The following is a 21,142-nucleotide window of genomic DNA, read 5'->3' as shown; positions in this document are numbered from 1 at the left end:
TAATTTTCGTAGCTAATTTTTTTTAACTTAAATTACAATTTAATTATGCACATATTAATTTATTGATTTTAACAATTGTAGGTTTGGAAATGTGATTTTATATCCAATAAGTTTTGTAACTTTATGCAAGAATAAGGTAACTTTATTAGAATTTATCTTTGTTTGTTGTGAAATTATCAAAAAAATTTATGAATGCTATTTGTCTTTGTTTGTTGATATGGATTAAACTAAAAAAACCATGGTTAAACTGAAACCAAACCGAAACCGAATGGTTTGGTTATGGTTTTAAATTTTTAAAACCAAATGGGTAATGGTTTGATTTTGGTTTTAGTAATTTAAGTTTGGTTTGGTTATGGTTTTGGCAAAAACCAAAACCAAACCGAACCATTGCCAACCCTAATCTCATCTAAAAGAATATTCTCATGTATCATTTTTTTATTAGAATATAATTTTTTGTATTCATTTATAGATGATTTTAGATCTATAAATAGGTGTTTAATTTTTTAGAATTAGTTACAACTATATCACTTTTATATTACCAATATTTGGTTAGTGATATTTTGTTATTTATGCCCATAGTTTTTCTCAATTTGGGTTTTTTACGTTAAATTATGTGTTGGTGTGTGGTTGATTGGTTTGATTGTGCTTTGTTGTTGATCTAATTTCGCAACAAACTAGTATCAGAATCGTTGGATCAAACCATCAACATTTGGTAGATCTCAGCCGTTGGATTTGCATCACCATCTGCATTATCTGGTTTCAAGTTGCCTAGCACATTCAACCCCTGTCATCATCGCATGTTTGCCTTCTCCTCCGTCACTGAACAGTGCCATACCTGAGATTTTGGGGCCCTGAGTCGAAATATAAAAATGGACCCCCAAACCATAATATACATTCAAATTTTATTTTTTATAATAAAATATAAAAAAAATATTCATACCATATTAGAATAAAATCAAAAAATTTCTAACTAATCAATTAAAAACTACTCTCATTGTAGTTTTGGAGACAAAAGTATCAATCAAATTTACATAATCAAGTTGTTCAAGTATTTTTTCTCAATAAATGCATAAAATCCTAGTTACCTATAACCCATTACAAGAGATTCTAGTTAATCATAATTGAGTTTATAAATTTAAATTATCAAATAAAATATAAATAATTAAACTCAATTAAATATGTTTGTTGGGTCTTGATTTCAAACTATAAAATCAAATTTTTGGGAGGTAAGGAGTGAAAGAAAGAGGAGAGAGAATTTTCCAGAGAAATTAATGTGTTCTACAGATTTTTGGGGGGGTGGGGAGAGATTTATATGGGACAAAATGGTCATTTTGACACAGGGGCAAAATAGTAATTTTGTTTTCAAATTTATGGGCCCCTTGAATTGACATATTTTATGGGCCCTGAGACAATGGGCTCTTCAATTTGCCTATAGGTCCGGGCCTGTCGCTGACGACCCCACCATTGCCCTCACCGTCACTTTAGCTCTGGTTGTTTTCCTCCAGCTCATTGACCATTTACCCTTTGTCGTTCGTGCCTTCATCGATTGGAACATCGTCGGTCGCTGTCGAGCTTCTTGTTGTTGATCTGCTCTCTCTTCCACAGTCGATCGCCTGCTAGCCTTCGTTGCCTTGCTCATCTGCCATTGACCATTGGCCTTCCTTGTTGCTTGCCATTCGTCAACATAGCCTTCATTGCAGAAGACCATTGTTTTAGCACACCCAAGTCTTTATCCAAATCTGGTTAGATTCGACCCACCATATCCAGACCTACTTCAGATTTGGTCAACCCAGAGTTGACCCATTAGGCCATATCTAACTAGCTAATCTGTCAACCTAGATTCATATATGTTTTTGTCTAGATTTGTTATCTAGATCCAATATTCTAGTTTGTTTTCTATTGGAATTTTTGTTTATCAATCGCTTACATTATTTGGGGTTATTTGATCTTCGTATTGGTTACCTTGAAATATAATATTCCATTATTGTATCGAAATATCTTGATTCTCATTATTGTAGGTTAAGATGTGTGTAATTTTGGACATATGGATTAAGATGAAGGTGGAGTTATCAATAGGGATTGATATTGATAAATGCGGAGTTATTAAGATCAGTAAAGATATGTTAAGGTTGATCTCTGGCTATACTTTAAGTGCAGGTGAAGATATCCACTACAGTAAACTTTGTGTGGATTTGAGTGGTATTTCTTGTGGTGCAGTTTTGGTTGGTATTTATCAGGAGATTAATTTTCTATGATTTTGTTGGAAGAAAGAATTTTGGATAATTTCATATTTGAATTTTATGTCAAGGTGGATCTTGTTACAATTGTGACCCAAAATTCAAATTTGAACGAGATTATGACTCCTAATTTGACCGTGATTATGACTTCGAATTTGACTGTAATTATGATATTATCAAATTCGATTTTATGTGAGATTTATCTCATTTAAAGAAATATCCTCATGCATCATTTTCTGATATGGATATGATTTTTTGTGTTCATTTATAGATGATTTTAAATCTATAAATAAATGTTCAATGTTTTGGAATTAGTTGTAACTATATCACATTTGTATTACCAATATTTGGTTAGTGATATTTTATTGTTTATGTCTGTGATTTTTTTTAATTTGAGTTTTTCACATTAAATTATGTATTCATGTGTGGTTGATTGGTTTAATTGTGGTTTGTTGTCAATCTAATTTCGTAACAGTAGTGAAAAAAATCATTTAATTTTTGTATCTATGCTAATTTTTTAATATGATTGTAAATATAATATTAATAATAAGGGGCAAATTACTGAAAGAATGTTCAACGTTTTAACTTAGTTTTATTTTTATAATGAGATTTTAATTTTTTAATTAATATACTTTAATTATTTTTAAATTTCAATTGTATATATTAATTTCAATTGTGCATTTTATTTTATGTAGTAAAATATTTACTCAATTATTTTTACATTAGAATGGTAGACCATAATTAATATTCTAGTAGCCAACTATTTTTTTTTTTCCAAACTTTGCTAATGGTCTCTTTGATTTGTGTCTACTTAGTTGGCTAATATCTCTACATAGGATCAATCTGAGGTAATATATATCATGTTGAGAGTTGAATATATTTAATTGACCAAATGAATGAAGCTAGTCGACCAAAAGAAAACAAAACTCATCGCATCCCTATGAGATATCCAGTTGAATCGACCAAATACAAGAAGATATAATAGACCAAATCCATGATGTAGTTGGCTACATTATCATATATGACTTTGAGTAATGCTAAATGTCATGACGGATGATAGTCATGTCATAAATCATAACGTTTAGCTGATAGCACACCATTGGCTGTGTGCTACCTCATGAGAGGTAGCAACACATCTAATGGTGTGCTGCCGCCTAAATATCATGATTGTCATCAGTCATAACACTTAGCATTATTCAAGCATCATTCTTCTCAAGAAGAGACTTTGGTCGACCATCTTGAGATTGGTCGACTTTCTTTTTTTTCTTCCAAAATCACAACTATTCCCTTATTTTTTATTCCTTTATATTTTATCAATCCTCAAGGTCTCAAGTAGTTATATCTTAAAGTTAAACATCTTTTCCCATTTATAACTAAAAATAAATTAAGCTATTTTCCTTTGTATAAATACTTTTAACCAAAATACCATATAATTTTTTTTTTTTTTTTAGTTTCCTAATATTTAAAATTTTCAAAACTGTCATTTTTCTATTTTTATGATTATCTTTGGACCTCTAAAACAGCAAGGATGCAGATCTACATCTCTATTCTCCTGCTGCTAATATCTATTTGAAGTGCTAAATTGTCTCCTACAGTACAGTTATTACCTATTTTAATGTTGACCATTAAATATGGTGCTTTGGCCATTGTTGTTTATCATCCTTTTATATTATTTTCTAATCTTGCAAAGCTAAAAAGAAAGAAAGAAAGGGTTCATTCTTACATAAATGCAACCTAGAAGATTGGTCAAATTAAAAATGTTCCATGAAGAAGCAATCTCCAACGGCTAAGACTGCGTTCTCTTTACTTTTCAATTTTTAGTTTTAAGTTTTAAATTTATTTTTAATTTTCTATTTTAGTAGTTTGTTTTTAAAAAATTGAAAACGCGTTCTTTTTTTCATTTTAAAAAACTTATTTCTCGAAACAGAAAATTAGAAAATGCGTTCTTTTTGAAATTTTTAAAATAATTTTTTAATAATATTTTATTCAATAAATTTGATTATTCAGTAAATTATAAATATTTAATGTTAATATATTATTAAAAAATATAGACATTTTAAAGTTAATAAATTTTGTAATATTTTTTTACATTACAATAATAAAATATGAATAAATAAATGTGTTTTGAATTTAAAATTTATTTTAAATGAAAAGAGCTATGCAATGTTCCAAATATTTAGTACCCTTATTAGGAAATTTGTTTATTGCTCTAAAAGTTGTGACAAAGAATAACGTGTTCAATAAGCTTTATGGCATTCGAGTGAGGTATATAACTTGGTTGGCATTTTTTCTTCAACTTTATTATTATAAAAATAAGTATAAGTCAAAGTTTTATTTTACATTTTTTTATGTAATTTATATCTCACTTAAGTGATTATTTATTTTATCGAGTTTTGATTTTCTAAGTAATATTATACTAAGCAACGCTGATATGATAATTTAAATATAATTATTATATGAGTCTCATCTCATATGACAACTTATTTTATTATGTAGGGTTCAATTCAAATATAATTATTATTTAAATTGCTACATCAGCATTACTTAATATAAATTATTTAGAAGATCAAAACTCTTATTTTACCTGCCTCAGGTTTATACTTGTTGTGCAAGAGGACTTGTATTTAATTTCTAACTCTTAACAAAGGTTATGAAATTTTTTTTTTTAATACTTAGTGAAACTCTCAAATTTTGACTCGATTATAATTAAGTTGAAGTTCTATAAACTTGTTAACTCGTGATTGACATTTATATAATTCTAGTTACTTTATTCATCCTAAAAAATCAAATTAAAAAAAGAGGTTAAACTCTCATTACAAATTTTTGTTTATAAAATTTGTTAAGTTTTCTTAAAAATTTAAAAGCCCAATTCACCTTCTTTTGGCATTTTATGGGCAATAGTGTATTGTCCTTATTTTATGGCACTAAAATATTCATGTGACGCTAAGAATAGTTGACTAGACAATGATATGCTAAGATTAGAGACAATAAAATAAATAAGTAAACCAGTGTTGCTCAGTTGCATGCCTTTATTGGCTACCATTAATGCTTAGTGGCAACAAACCTCAACATCAATGAACATCAGTGATCCTGGAGTTTTATTATTAAACCCCAACAAGATTTGGATTTTTTTTGTTAATGTGGGTTTTGTCAACCTTTTAAAAAAACAGAGGGAGGAAAATGTTTCCCCCATCAACGCTTATCTTTTATGACATCATCGTCATTGTTATTTTGTATTGTCATTTTATTTTATTTTATTTTATTATTTTCTCTATCTCTTTTTGTATTTTACATCATAGTCACCCACTAATGGAGTAGTAGAGAAATGAGTTTTTGAGTAACTTACCCCAATTGATCGATGAAGTTTTTGTGAAATGTTATATTGTCTGGGTCAAACAATATAACGTTTGCCCGATGCGAACAAACTTAAAGGTGGACGTGAGCCCCATGCCCCCTCTACATGCTCATGTTGAGCATGGGCAACAAATTACATCTATAGAATTTTTATCTATTCTCTTATTTGAGAAATGATTGAAAATTTTGGTTATTGTTAAAAGGGTATTGATGGGTGAACAATCATGTATTACCAATGTTATTGTTTAGTAAGCTATTGTCAGTTATTAGTGTCTAATATAAACTATACCATTTGAAAAACTTTTTAAAATTGTTCTACCCAAGTTTGCAAACATGACATATAGACTATACTTTGGCCATTGTTGTTGTTCTTTTCGACCCAAAAAAAAGAGGTAGTCAGACGCGAGCTTGCAATGGTAAGGAATGGACTCCGAATGTGGTTAGCACCTGCAAGCACTCCGACACTCGAGTAAGTGAGAGATGAAAGTAACAGAGTATTGGTAAGCTAAAAAAAACATATATTATTGAGGATGAGATCTGCCATTATTGAGGCTCTCATCACGTGCCTGCAGGAGTATAATGGCTAGGATGACGGTGGTTGGAGTGACATCGAATTCGGCCATGACAAAGCCGCCACCAAGGCTTTGCCGGTGTTTGACGAGAGGATTCTGGTGATAATGGCCGGAGATTCTAAGCTAACTTTCCTTGCCACGCCCATATCTAGTTCAGCTTCTAATTCTTGTGGCGATTCTAAAAGTAGGAACGAAGATGGAGAGAAATGTGAATCAATGGCGAATGATGAGAAGCCGAAACAAGAAAACCCAGAGTCTCAGCCACAACATAATTGATCCAGTGCTCCACTATGTCTATTCGTCACTCCGACGGGGCTCTCTAACAGTGGCATGGTGTCGACGGGATCTTCATTAAATGCGGATGGCATCTGCCATTATTGAGCATGAGATTTGGAGCAAGCGCTGGAGTGTTGTAGGTACAGAGGTGATGATGATCACTGCTAATAGGTAGAAAAGAAGTCGAGATTAGGCTAGGAAGCCGGTAGGGGTTTTGGGCTCCTACTGAGCCTGGCCCGATTGGGCCTAAACGGTCCACGGCCCCCTAGGTCAGTAAGTCGCAAAGCAAGCATTTGAGCTAAAGGATATGTAGCTAGGTGATGTTTGTGTTTCAACCATCTGTGGCCGGAGAAAGGTTGAGATATAATCCCTTGGGTCGAAGTGCTTTGACTGATGATGCATGGACATACATAGGGTGATGTCATGACTTGATTACTTGCGGGCTTCGAAGCTCCTCATGCCTAGTCGAGGCGGTAATGGAGCCGAGCTGTCAAGAGTCACCCTGTTAGGGTCTGAGGGTAGCCCTAAAGATGTATAAGCTTATAAGGAGCTCGGTAGGTGGTCCTGTCCACGATTGGTTGCCCATATCTCAAAATCTGAAAGAATGACGCATGCGCAAGGAACAGTTTGCCCACTACTCGATGCAGACGTTTTGTTAGCGCATTAATTGTTGGACATATGGTGTGATCTCGAGGGTTGTCTTGGTGAGAAATAGTTTTCGATCGTTAAATGCCTTTAGTGATTCCTATAAACATGCCTATTTTCTTACCCTTTCGTATTTTTTAGGGCATCTTCTATGATTTCTTTCGTGTTTTGACAATTTTTGTCTCCAAGAGTCGCAGCGCTTCAGGGTCGATTTCTTTTTTTGTTATCACCTTCAAACACTCGTTTTTCTTCTTCACTATTGTAAGAATTTTCTTGTGGCTTACAACTATTTCCTTCATTCGTTAGGTCATAGTTACTCTAGCAGGATTTGTTAAAGCCATGCTAGTTTTATCCTTATGGCCGAATCATCCTCTGATCCTCTGTCCTATGAATGGGTAAGCAAGAAGGTGTCCAAAATTGTTTCTAAGTTCGACGCTCCTAGTTGCATGGTTGAGATGAGGCAACAAATCTCCATATCTGACACCAAAAAGAGAGAAAAGTTGTTCGTGTGCTGATACTGTGGCAAAGAAGAGTGTGTAAACATGGAATTGAACTCCGTGGCAAATGAGTTGTAATATCTCGAAATTTGAAAATAAATAATAATTATTCAAACCGGTGTTTGAGAACATTATTGAATATTTGGGAATTTAAGAGGAAGTATTTATTATGTGATTTTGAGGAAAATAGGGAATTAAAGGTAATTAATTAAATTATTTGATAATGGTTAATCATTATTAATTATCGTATTTGTGGTGATTATTGAATATTTATTGGTTAAAAAAATATTAATTTATTTGGGTATTTGGAGATTTAAGAAAATGTGTAATGATGTTATTTTGAGAAAATAATTATTTATTTGAGAGTATTTAGGAAAATAATAAAATAAATTAAATTAGTGGAATTTCTGGAAGTTCAGGTGTCAAGGAAATTATTTAAGGGGTGTGTGTGAAATTAATGGAAACTATGGGTGCTGAAATGTGATTTGAGGAAGTGGCTGAGATTTAATTTAAAATTAAGTAAGTGCATTTATATGTTAAGGATGGCAAGTAGCGTAGGTGGCACAAGCGTAAGGAGCCTGGGGAGCTAGCGCGGGATCGATTCCTTGGTTGGTGCGCACGTTGGAGGGATTTTGTCTGATATTTCAGCCAAAACCTTGCCCAAAATGGCGTCGTTTTGGGCAAGGAGGTGGGCAGCCCTTGGCTGCCACGTGGAGCGTTCTGGGCCGCCAATTCCTTTGCCTTTTTAAGCTGCAATTTGCAGCGAAAAAATGGAGAAAAATCGAGCAGAAGCAGAGAGCGATTTAGGATAAGAAGAAGCTCGCGCGCAAGGCTGAAAATGGTGGAATTTGGGAGAAAATGCAAGATTAAATGTGGTTTTAATGAGTTTTAATTAGTCAGGTAAGTAAAGAAATATGTATTAAACATTCTGTACGGTTAGAATTTTATTTTGGGTCCTATTTTATTAATTTTGGGAGTTATTCTATTTTACAGCGTGTATTAATTTGGTAGCGTGCGAGCGTAGAAACGCTGTAAACAGCTAAATAAAGGCAAGCTCCCTCTACCCTTCGCAACCTCTTTCCATTTTATGAACCCCTCGTCTTCCCTCAATTCGTTTCGATTTCGCGTATTAATTATACAAAACGAGAATTTTATTAGCGTTATTTAATTTAAATAATTTAAATTAAATATGAGACTTATTGGGATTTTATTTGTGGTGCGCCTACGTGAGATTTTAGACGGCTAAATTATTTATATTACACGGTAGATTTATTTAATTAAATCTACAATTTTATTTAGTGTTAGGAAATGTTTTACTTCGCAACGGGAATGTAAGAAAGGCAAGAAACAGCCGTGTAAAGGTAAACTCTTAACCCTCTCTTTCTGTTCTTTAATTCCCATGAGAAATTTCGTGATTTCTCGTATTTTATCCCATCCCTTACTCTAATTCGGCGTCTTGCATTATTTATTGAATTATTATTTATTTATTTTAATTTAAATTAAATCCGTGATTTCTAGGATTTTAATTGTTGAAAGCCTACGGGGGTTTGTACCGCCCCTATTCCTTTTGAAATGATGTTGAACCTAGCTTGGGGACTAGGTTCCTAAACGTACGGGTTTATTTACAGTTTTCTCGGGTTTATTTATGGTTCAGTTAGAGCTATCGAGCAGTGGAGTAGGGGTCGGTTGTTTGGTGACGTTGGGATAGACTATTGTACGGCCTTAAAGTGGACCGTCGGGTGGACACTCCTAGTCACTTGCCGTTGACTGGTGCCGGGCACTGTTGCCTAGCTCTGTCAGTATGTGATTTATTGCACGATTTGATATGTTGTATTACCGTTCATGGTTTGATATGCACATGGGTACGGGTTACATGTGAGGATATTCATTTATTGAGTATACTTGGACACGAATATTCTAGCTTGGTTAGGTTGCATCCAGCACGAGCATATGCATATCTCGTGGTTTACTATGTGGGCGGAGCATGGCCTGATACTTGGATATATGGGCGTCAGTGTATCACGTTGATGCTCACTACGCCATTACATTTTATGTGCATTGGATGGTTACTAGCAGTTCTCAGGTCTCGAACGGGAGGACCGTTCCAAGGGAGCCTATGGCTAGGTTATTTTTAGCTTGGGTGTCGAGAGTACCGACACGAGCACACTGGTGACGGGAGCACTGACTCGGGATGGCGCGCACAGGTTTGTTGGAGATATTTGTTGCCTTTAGGGCAGCGGCAGGTTGGTATGGGACTTGGGTGTCGTGTGTCTTGTGTGTGCCCCAAGGACCAGTATGTGCTTTTATTTATGCTTTTATACTGTGTTGTGCGTCTCATGACTTGTGTGTACCTGGGGGTTGGTGTTCTAGGGTGAGTTTATTGGATATGCTTAGCCTTCAGCCTTCCTTTCTTTATGCTTGCTGAGTCTCTCAACTCACTTTGTTTTCCATCATTTCAGGTAGTAGTAGCGTGGATCAAGGGCAAGGGAGATATTTTCTAGTGGCAGAATCGGTATGGTGTACAGGCAATCTGTCAGTCCCCGTCAACTCTGATGTCTGAGTAGGATCTACTCTATTATTTTCGATTGTGCTAGGTCATTCCTCGAGTCTCGTGTATGTTGGCACAAGAGTCTGTATTCATTTATTTATCTTATGACCGCTGTGCTAGCAGTGTTCCCGTAGTGCATGCATGTATATAGCTTCACTTCCGTTGTTTTAAGTCTTGTGTATGCATGTCAGGGTGGTTTTGGCTTTGTGTTTCATTCTTTTTGTTCCTCCCATAGGCGCTCCCATTCGGGTAGTCCGAGTGGTTGGGATATCCGGGCGGGAGTGCTTACACAGGGGATCGATCTTTATGTATGAGACATTTTTTTCGCGTCTTCAATTACAATTGTTTCTTTTCGAGTTCCAAGGTTCGGTCATTTCGATGTTACACGTTACCCCAACCCAACTACATTCGAACAATTAGGCCTTCGTCAGGGCTTTTGAGGTTCTCTGTAGTTTCCTCAGCTTGGAGCCGAGCTTGGGAGTCTTCTTCTACCAACGAGAAAATGCAATTGGTTGTCCTTGAACAATCTTTGGGGAAAAAGATGGTTAAAGCTATACAATAGTTCATATAAGCACTTCAAGTCTGGCTTTTTCAAGGTGGCCTCGGTAGAGAAAGAGTTTTCCTTTTTCTTGGAGGCTAACGAACATCCGAGGTACCCCCTATTTTGGTAGCGTGAGCCAACCATCTTGTCCTAGATTGACTACGCGAATTTGGATCTGGAAAGGCAAGTCTTGGTGGATCTCCTTACCTTCTCCCCACAGTTGAAAATGGCTAAACTCGTCAAGTTTGGGGATGATCCACCGCTTAGGGACCACGGCTCCAAGGCTGACCAAATAGGAGGTTGAGCGCCGGGTGTGTGTTCATGTACTATACCTTTTTCTCACATCTTGGTCTCCGACTTCTCTTTACTAGTTTTGAGAGCTAGATTTTGGCCTGCCTGAATGTCACACCGACACAACTTCACCCAAACAGTTGTGGATTTATTAGTGCATTCAAGGTATTGTCGAATTTCCTTGGTCAGCATGCAAGTATGAGCCCCCCCCATTTTTTTTCATCCCAAAGGAGCCAGCAAGGGTGGTTGGGTGTCGCTGCATGAGCGTTCATGGAGGTAGTTGTTGAATGCGGTTGATATGTCATAAAAACATTTTAAGGATTGGTTCTTTAAGGTTAAATCTACTAGGATCGAACTCGCGCTCTTTCTGAATAACCAAGGTGAGAAGCGGTTTCCTTCCTATTGGAGTAAGGATCCGAGCTCCTTTGATCCAACCAAGTATGAGAGCGTGTTGTTTGGGGATCGATGCCTGGTAGACGTACTTGAGACTTTCCCGAGGTTTTTGGAGTATAAGGAGTTGATCCGACTAGGCCAGGACAAGAAGGGTCTGGGCGATTATATGAGTAAGGTCGTACCCTGTTTTGCTTCTATACCTTCCTTTAGTCATTACTTATGCTTGTATTTTTTTGTTTCAGGGAAAATGGCCTTCTTGTTGACCAAGGAGATGATGATGGCTCGTTATGAAAGGAAGAAGACGGGAAAGAAGGCAACTGAGAAGGTGGGCTCGACCTCTATTGGGGAGGGTGTTGAGAAGGTCGTTGGGGTGAAGCCTGTTGTGCCTAAGTTGGCGACCTCCCAAGCAATGACTACAAAGGCGTTTATCCCATCCTCAAGTCTTGTGTCGTTGCCCTCGAAGAAGGCTTTAACCCTTATACTGTCATCTCCTATTGTTGTATCCTCTTCACAGACAGTTGCAACTGTTGCCAAGGTTTTCATCCGTTCTAGAGAGGCCACTATGCCACCAAGTCAGCAATGTATCAGAAACGATAGAGGGTGGAGTCAGGCAAAGGCCTCGGTTTAACTACGCCCTCTAAGGCGCGCTTGTTCATCCTTGGTGATTTTGACTTCCGGGCGAAAGTGTTAATAGATGAGCGACTAATTGGCTCAGATGAGTGGACGAGGTTCATAATGCTGGGTCAGCCTGATGTTCAAAATATTTAATACCCTTAAAAACCTATTAGGAAATTCGTTTATTGCTTTAAAAGTTGTGAAAAAGAATAAGGTGTTCAATAAGCTTTATGACATTCAAGTGTGGTGTATAACTTGGTTGATGTTTTTTCTTCAACTTTATTATTATAAAAAGATTTGCTTAATTTATACTAAGCAAATCTAATGTGACAACTCAAATATAATTATTACGTGGGCCCTATTTCATATGACAACTTATTTTATTATGTGGGACCCAACTCAAATATAATTATTATTTGATTTATCACATCATCATTATTTAATATAAATTAAATAATATTATTTAAAATATCAAAACTCTTATTTTACTTACCTCAAATTTATACTTGTTGTGCAAGAGAACTTGCATTTGATTTTCTAACTCTTAACAAAATTTATGAATTTTTTTCTTTTAATACTTAGTGGAACACTCAAACTTTGGATCGAGAATAATTAAGTTGGAGTTCTATAAAACTTGTCGTGTCGTGTTTGACATTTGTATAATTTTAATTACTTTATTCATCTTAAAAAATCACATTAAAAAAAAGATTAAACTCTCATTACATTTTTTTTTTTTTTTGTAAAGTTTGTTAAGTTTTCTTAAAAATTTAAAAGCCCAATTCACCTTCTTTTTGGACAGTTTATGGGCAACAGTGTATTATTCTTAATTTATACCACTAAAATATTCATGTGACGCTAAGGATAGTTGACTACACAATAAAATAAATAAATAAACCAGTGTTGCTCAGTTGCATGCCTTTATTGGCTACCATTGCTTAGTGGCAACAAACCTCAACATCAATGAACATCAGTGATCTTAGAGTTTTATTATTAAACCCCAACAAGATTTGGGTTTTTTGTTTTAATCTGGATTTTGTCAACCTTTTAAAAAAAGAAAGGGAAAAAAATATCGCCCCATCGACACTTATCTTTTATGACATCATCGTCATTCTTATCTTGTATTAATATTTTATTTTATTTCTTTTTCTATCACTCTCACATTTTACGTAATAATCATTTGATACCTCACTAATAAAGTTTTAGAGAAATGAGTTTTTGGGTAATTCACCCCCTACAAATGGATAGAATTTTTATGAAATGTTATGTTGTTTGAGTCGAGTAACATAACATTTGTCCAATACAGACAAACTCAGAGAAGAGTGTGGACCCTAATGTAGACCTTACCCCACACCTCTACATGCCAGCGTCTGGTACAGACAACAGATCATACAATTTTTATGTTTGAAGTTTTTATCTATTCTTTTATTCGAATAATGATCGAAAACTTTAGTTATTATTAAACAATTGGGAAAGAGAATGAGGTATTGATGATTGAACAATCATGTATTATCAATATTATTGTCTAGTAAGCTATTATTAGTTATTAGTCTCACATATAAACTACAACACTTGAATTTTTTTTTAAAATTGTTCTACCCAAGTTTGCAGACATGACATATAGACTATAGTATTTGGAAAAAATTTCAAAACTGCCCCTGTAATATATAACATATGAGTCAATTTGTAATAAGAAAAGAAAAGTTATGAATAACTAAAAAAAGAAACGTTAAATTAATAACTCATCATATTTGAATTATACATATATTATTAAAATTATTCATCTCTTCAATTAGTAAGTTTAATAATTTTTAAAATATAATATATTTTCTTTAGTTACTGAACAAAAAATAATAATACACCATGATACTAAAACAAATAAAATTTCTCCATCGACGATAGATATTGAATCCATCGGGGCATACATCATTTTCGGCTATCAATTTTAATGTGATTTTTTAAGTAATGCAAAATTTTGAAAAAAAAAAAAAGAAGAAGTAAAATACCAAAATTTTTATTTTTCTATTTGTATATTGGGTAATGCTAAGATAATGGTTAAACAATAATAAGGTGCATTAGTATATCTTGCTTTCAACGGAGAAATATCATACTCACAAATAAATTTAACAAATAACTTCTATAATTTATAATAGTCATACTTAAAATTAAAAATAAATATATTCATTGTTGTAAACTATTATTAGTTTTCAATATAACTATAATGAACTTGAATAAAATTATTATGAATTTATAAATGTCATGTCACTTTGTGACTATTGTAGTCTACTTTCCAAGACAGTTCTCTTGGAGAAGTCTTCGAGGAGAACCTTCGAGAAAGGCAATCATCACATGGAAGGATTCCTCTCCCGAAAAGGTCTCTGGGGCTAGCCCCCGAGAACTTGTTCTACATGTATCAACCCAATCAAGCAATCATTTCGAGCAAGCCTTTAGGTAGACCTATCTCCCATCCTGTTTACCTTTTGTTGTCCTAAATAACGTGGCCTACCCTTGTTCAGGCCTTATTTCTTTGGGGATCATTCCTCAAGGGGATTTCTCATTAGGGTATTTCTAAGCTTAACCCCAAGATAGCCACGTATGGCTAGGAAAGTTGCATAATCCAAAATTCGAGGAGTTGCACTTTCCCTGCATGTGTGCCACATGTCCCAGTCACCAGTTAGTACCTATAAATACCTATCGATCCCTCATGGTCGAGACTTGTCCATTTCTCCATTTTCTAGACCACCCCCAACCTGAATCCCAATTCCTTACTACTAATTCTAATCTCGACACTAAGACTAATATTCTCTATTTCTTCAAGTGACTCGAACAGCTCTTTCGTGTAATTCTTTAAGATAAACTCCACATAACTAGAACACAACCTGCATGCACCATGCACACTACATCTGTACATTCTCTCTGCTATAAAAGTGTTTGACTTAAGTATCGAAGAGTTTACATGAGAGAAATCCCCACGTCTTCTAACTACCTTATGCCTTGCAAACCACATCTCTTCTCGTATCTATTTCTACCTTCTTCCAAACAAGCCTTTAGGGAGACTAGTCTCCCACACTGTTTTCCCCATGTTGTCCCACATAACGTGGCCTACCCCTCTTCTAGCATTTTTCTTTTAGGGGATCATTTCCCCAAGGAGAGGGTTTCTCACCAAGGTCATTTCGAGCTTAACCTTGGGACAACTGCATGTGATTAGGAGAGTCACATGACCTAGAATTCAAGGAGTTATACTTTCCCTACATATGTATCACATGTCCTAGTCACCAATCAATGCCTATAAACACCTCTAACCCCTCATGGTAGGGACCTTTAAGTCTAGTTCCCCCATTTTCTAGACTCTTAACCTGAATCTTGATTCCATACTACCAATTTTGATCCTGACACCGAGACTAATACTACACTACCTAGTTTTTCAGGTGACTCAAACAACTCTTCCATGTATACATGCAACAACTCTTCCATGTATACATGCACACTGCATCTGCATACTTTCTTTACTATAGCAATGTCTGACTTAAGCATCAAAGAATCCACGTGAAAAAATCCCCATATGCCTTCTAACTACCTTTTGCCTCACAAACTACCTCTCTTTTTGGAGTAATCTCTTTGAGTGGGATATTTATATGCTCTCCTAAACAGTGGAGTAAGCACCCATTTTGGTTGCATTAGTCTATCCCGAGTAAGCCTTTGTACTTGCACCTAGCCTTACTGATTGTTTGTTGAAAATTTTTAAAATAAATATTAATTGTTTTAGTCTGGCAATAATAGTAACAATTAATTGTTGAACTTGATTATGAGTATAAAATTTTTCGTTTCAACGTCTAAACAATTTTATTAATTGATAATAAATACAACATACTTTAAATAAAATTGTTTAAAAACTAGAAAAATAATGCCATAAATATATTTGATCTAAAAATAATATATATATCCATTACTTGTCTTTTATTTTCTTCATTCAACCCATTAACCATCCTTTCATCAACTTTTAACTTACTGACCAGACTAAAACTTCATTCACTCATAAGCTAAAACCATGTAATTTTACATTCATAACCTTAATTAAATTATATTAAATGAAATAAAGAATTTATGCTTTTATTAATTAATTAATTTTGTTTTGATGTGTCATTGCCTAAATTACTAAAATACCCCTTACGCGTTAGTAATCTCACTCGCCACGTGAATTGCCCGAGAGATTGACACGTGACAAGTCCACAATATGGAGTGGAAAATAGTCATAGACGATCAATAAAAGGACACGTGACAATGTTTGCAAAGTAATTCAGAGTGGAATTTGAAAAATCTAGATCAGAGCACGAGACTCGTTCTAACTTGATTGAGGTCTTTGGGAGTTGTGTTTTTCCATTTCGGGCTTTATCTTGAATACCCTATAATGGATCTATCTATAAAAAACAGGAATCCTCACCAGGTATGACAAGTCTTCAGTTATTATGTAAGCACCCCCGCCCGGATATCCCCAACCACCCGGATTACCCGAACGGGAGCGCCTACGGGAGGAGAAAAATAATGAAACACGAGACAAAGACCACCCCGGCATGCATACACGAAAATAAGAACAGCGGAAGCAAAGCTCAAGACATGCATGCACTATGGGTATCCCGCTAACACAGCGGTCACAAGATAAATAAATAAACACAAACTCCTGTGCCGACATACACAAGACTCGAGAAAAGACCTGGCACAGTACGAAATAGTAGAGTAAATCCTACTCAGACATCAGAGTTGACAGGGATTGACGAGACTGCCTGTACACCACACCGACTCTGTCGCTAAAGCTGACTCCCTTGCCGTGGCTCACGCCGCCACTACCTGGAATGATGGAAAGCAAGGTGAGTCGAGAGACTCAGCAAGCATAAAGAAAGAAAGGCTGAAGGCTGAACATAACCAGAAAACTCTCCCCAAAATAAACCCCAGGTACACACAAGGCATGAGACGCTACAACACAATAGTAAAGCATAATAAAAGCACATACCGGTCCTTGGGGCCCACATAAGACACTTGGCACCCAAGTCCTATACCAACCTGCCGCTGCCCTGAAAGGTAACAAATATCTTCACAAACCTGCGCGCGCAATCCCGGGTCGGTACTCCCGTCACCCGTATCCGTCGGTACTCCCGACAACCGAGCCATAGGCTCCCTCGGAACGGTACTCCCGTCCGAGAACTAAATACTACCAGTATCCATGCAATGCACATAGAAATGCAATGGCGTAGTGAGCATCAACGTGATACAAGGCGCCCATACATCCAGGGATCAGGTCATGCTCCGCCCACATAGTAAACCACACGCCATGCATATGCTCGCGCTGGATGCAACCTAACCAAACTAGAATGTCTGTGTCCAAGCATTCTCAATAAATGGATATCCCAATACGCATCCCGTACCCATGTGCATATCAAATCATGAACAGTAATACAATGTATCTAAGCATGCAGTAAATCACATACCGGCAGAGCTAGTCAGTAGTGCCCGGCACCGATCAACGGCCAGTGACTAGGAGTGTCCACTCAACGGTCCACTTCAAGGCCGTACCGTAGTCTACCCCAACGTCACCAACAACCGACCCCTGCCCCATTGCTCAATAGCTCTAACCGAACAATAAATAAATCTGAGAAAAACTATAAATAAACCCGATAAAATCATAAATAAACCCGCCCGTCTAGGAACCTAATTCCCAGGCTGGTTCGGTATCATTCCCAAAGGGAGTGGGGGCGGTACAAACCCCCATAAGCTCACAACAAATAAAACTCTAGAAGCCTCGGATTTAATTTAAATTAAAACAAATGAATAAGAATAACAAATAAGGTTAGGAGCCGAATTAGAGTAAGGGAGAGGATAAAGTACAGGAAATCACGGGGTCTTTCACGGGAATTAAAGATCAGGAAGAGAGGGTAGAGAGCTTGCCTTTACACGGCCGTTTCTTCTCTTTCTTGCACTCCCGCTGTGAAGTAAAACGTTCGCTGGCAATAAATGAAATCGCAGCTTTAATTAAATAAATCTACCGTGTAATATAATTAATTTAGCCGTCTAAAATCCCACGTTAACACACCTCAAATAAAATCTCAACGAATCTTATATTTATTTTAAATTAAATCATGCTACTAAAATCCTCGAAGCCAGCTTAATAAATTAAATTTAAATCGAACGACTCAAAATTCCATAATTAATAAACGAGACCAAACAGACGAAGAGAGGGCATAAAATACGAGAAATCACAGGATTTCTCACGGAAATTAAAGAATACGAGGAAAGGATTAGGATCTTGCCTGAAATCGACTGATTCCTGTCTCTTTCGAGCTCCCGATGCAAATTAAATCATTTTCTAGCAAATAACACAACCGGGACCCAAATTAATTAATTTTAATCGCGTAAAATTTATAATTTAAACACATAATGCTTCTACTAATTTTTACCCACGTACCTGATCACTTCTCTTGTCGAAAAATCCCAAAATCCCTTTATTTTCCCCTTATTTTCTTCTTTTCTTCTCCTTTTCTTCTTTTTCTTCTTCTTCTTCTTCTCCCGCGCACTGTTCTGCGCGCCCTCTTCTTCTTCTTCTTCTTCTCCTTCTTCTTCCTTTCTTCCCCGCGGCCGCTGCTTCCCTCTTCTTCTTCCTGCAACCAGCGCACCAGTGGCGCGGCCGAGCTCCACCGGCCGCCGCCTCGACCAACGCCGCCCTCGCCGGCCCCTAGCCGGCCTCCGCGCGCCACCGCGCCTGCTGCCACTGCCGATGCTCGCGTCGCTCCCCACCGACTGCTACCACGTCGCTGCCATGGCCGAGCAAAGCTCGGCCAGCCTCCCATGGCCGCCAGCCACTCCCTCATTCTCTCTCTCTTTCTTTCTCTCTCTCTCGCATCAGCTCTCTCCTTTGCAATCTCTCGCGAGCTCTCTCTCTTCTCGTTCCCTCTGTCTCTCACTCTCTGTGTTTAGATTTTTCGGAGAAGGTCACTGTGGCAATCTTGGCCTCCAAGCCATTCACGCGCACCGCAGCCACAAATTAAACTTATCAATTAATTAATTTAAGTTAATTTCTTAACTCATTATTATTATTTTGATTATATTATCAATATGTATTAATTAATTAATTTAAATTAAGTTAACATAATTTACACATGTATTATTATTAGCAATATTATTTTTACCACTCTTTAATTACCTTAAATCCTCAAATGTCAAAATTTAATAATTAATCAAAATTTAATAATTAATATCATTACCAAAATTTTGTGATATTACATATTACATCTTTTACTACCCATATTTATTTTATTGAATTAAACGTCGGAATCTATCAGAGAATCTTAACCCCATCAGCTCATTATCTTGCAGGTTTTAATTTTGAGATTCGACATAGCTAAATTTTCACTCCCAACTATTTGTGAGATGACACGTGGCAGCCGATCTCACATATCACCATCATGTTTAAAAAGGAGGACAAATAAGCAAGAGCCACCTCCTCACCTTCCTGTTTTCATTTTCGCAGTGATAAACAAAGCAAGCAAGCAAGCTATCGTAACTTAGCTTTCCATCATGACTTGCAATAAATGTCATGCTTAAGTAGGCGTACGTAGTTTTTTGGGGGCGTGGCCACGGCCGTCCTTCCTTCCTGCCCTATCTATGCATATGCTGCTGCTTCACGCAATTCATTGGCATTGGCATTGGCATGAACAGAGCAAGCAAGCAAGCAAGCATTTAATAAAGTCCTAATATTACGCTGCCATCATATCATATTAAATAAAAACGTAACTCAGCATGTATTTGGACTTAAAATAGATGACAGTCGCAATCCGTGATTTCTTAATAAATCTAAAATAAGGGGTCTCCATAACAATCAGAATGCAATGCGTGAGTTGAAGTCATCCCCATCCTCTCTAAATGATTCAATATAATTATTAAGGGTCAGGGTCAGGGTCAGGGTCAGGGTCAGGGTCGGCCTCGTTATCATAATCATATAATTACTAGTACATAATCTATCTCCTATAATTGGATGGAAAATCATTTTTAAACAGGAAATCCTTTTTTAATACTTTTTTTATTAACGGTCTCAAAATATTTATGACAACTTAAAAATATATATATATATTTTTTTTTAGTATTTCCCAACGTTTCGATTCAAGTAACATTCTTCGTGCATCACAGGTGGTGTTCGACGGAGGCAATAATAATAATAATAAAGGCTAATTAAGAAGGAAAATTAGAGAGCTAAGGAGGACTTGGATTTATTTCTGGAATTAGAAGTAGAATGATACATACAAAAATATATCAACATTCATCCATCTGTGATTGCAGCCATTCCCCAATTTAGCTGGAGCTGTACATGAGATGAGATCTTCAAAGATCCCAGTCAAAAAAACACAAGATTTTCTTCCAGAAATTCATCAAAGATCCAAAGTTGAAGCGAAGGAGCCAGGAAGGAAAATCAAATCAAATCAGTTGAATCCAACCATCATCTCCCATCGTCCTCATAACCGCTGCCTACAGCCGAACTAATTACGTCCATCATCAATTAACCTCCGGAATGCTCTGCAGGGCCGGCCTCCAAGGCCGGCTTGTCTCGTGGCTCCGGCTATACCCGTCGCAGCCTCCCATCAGCCGCTCCACCACCTCCTTCGCCGACATCCCCTGCAGCTCGGCCCTCCCCAGCAGCTCCTCCAGCTCCTTTCTCTTGAGCTTGATCTTCACCAGTCTCGGCCCTCCGCCGGCTGGTTCTGTTTCTTCCGTCTTCTTCTTGTTGTCGTTCTTGTTGCACTTCTTTCCACGGCCTGTTTCGCCGGAGAATGGCGATTGGGGGGTCGTCGTCAGACAGCTCCAGTCGTCGCCGCCCCAGCTCGCCGAGGCTTCTTTCTTGATGCAGTTGCCCATGACGTGAGAGAGAGGCTCTGTTTTCTGTGGTGCTATTACTATATATTGCCTTTCAGCAGAGAATGAGGTTTTTGGAGAAACGGATGAGGTTCGGTGTGTATATATATACACATAGAGGGAGAAAGAGAGGGGAGGGGTGTGTGTGTGTGGAAAGAGTCAAAAGCCAGAATGGATTGGGATGAGAGGTGGAGGAGGCTATGATGATGACGACGACATGGGCGCGCGCGCGCACCGGCCTCCTACATTTGCTTACTGTAGTGGCTGCACCACTTTTAGTG

The 21,142-nt window shown here is 36.7% G+C and overlaps 1 protein-coding gene across 1 annotated transcript; it reads right to left on the bottom strand.

Annotated features, from left to right (window-relative positions):
- Window positions 1-20,504: 20,504 nt before the first annotated feature.
- LOC127811186 (uncharacterized) lies at window positions 20,505-20,864 on the bottom strand. Its single transcript, XM_052350891.1, has one exon. It carries the CDS (start codon window positions 20,862-20,864, stop codon window positions 20,505-20,507), a length of 360 nt encoding a protein of 119 aa, XP_052206851.1.
- Between the last annotated feature and the right edge of the window lie 278 nt (window positions 20,865-21,142).

This window comes from Diospyros lotus, chromosome 10 (assembly GCF_014633365.1).
Source record: "Diospyros lotus cultivar Yz01 chromosome 10, ASM1463336v1, whole genome shotgun sequence".
Lineage (NCBI taxonomy): Eukaryota > Viridiplantae > Streptophyta > Magnoliopsida > Ericales > Ebenaceae > Diospyros > Diospyros lotus.
This window is presented reverse-complemented; position numbering and strand designations above follow the sequence as displayed.

Bases quoted from the DNA above. Each gene is read 5' to 3' on its own strand.
- LOC127811186 (XM_052350891.1), bottom strand. From the start codon at position 20,864: ATGGGCAACTGCATCAAGAAAGAAGCCTCGGCGAGCTGGGGCGGCGAC.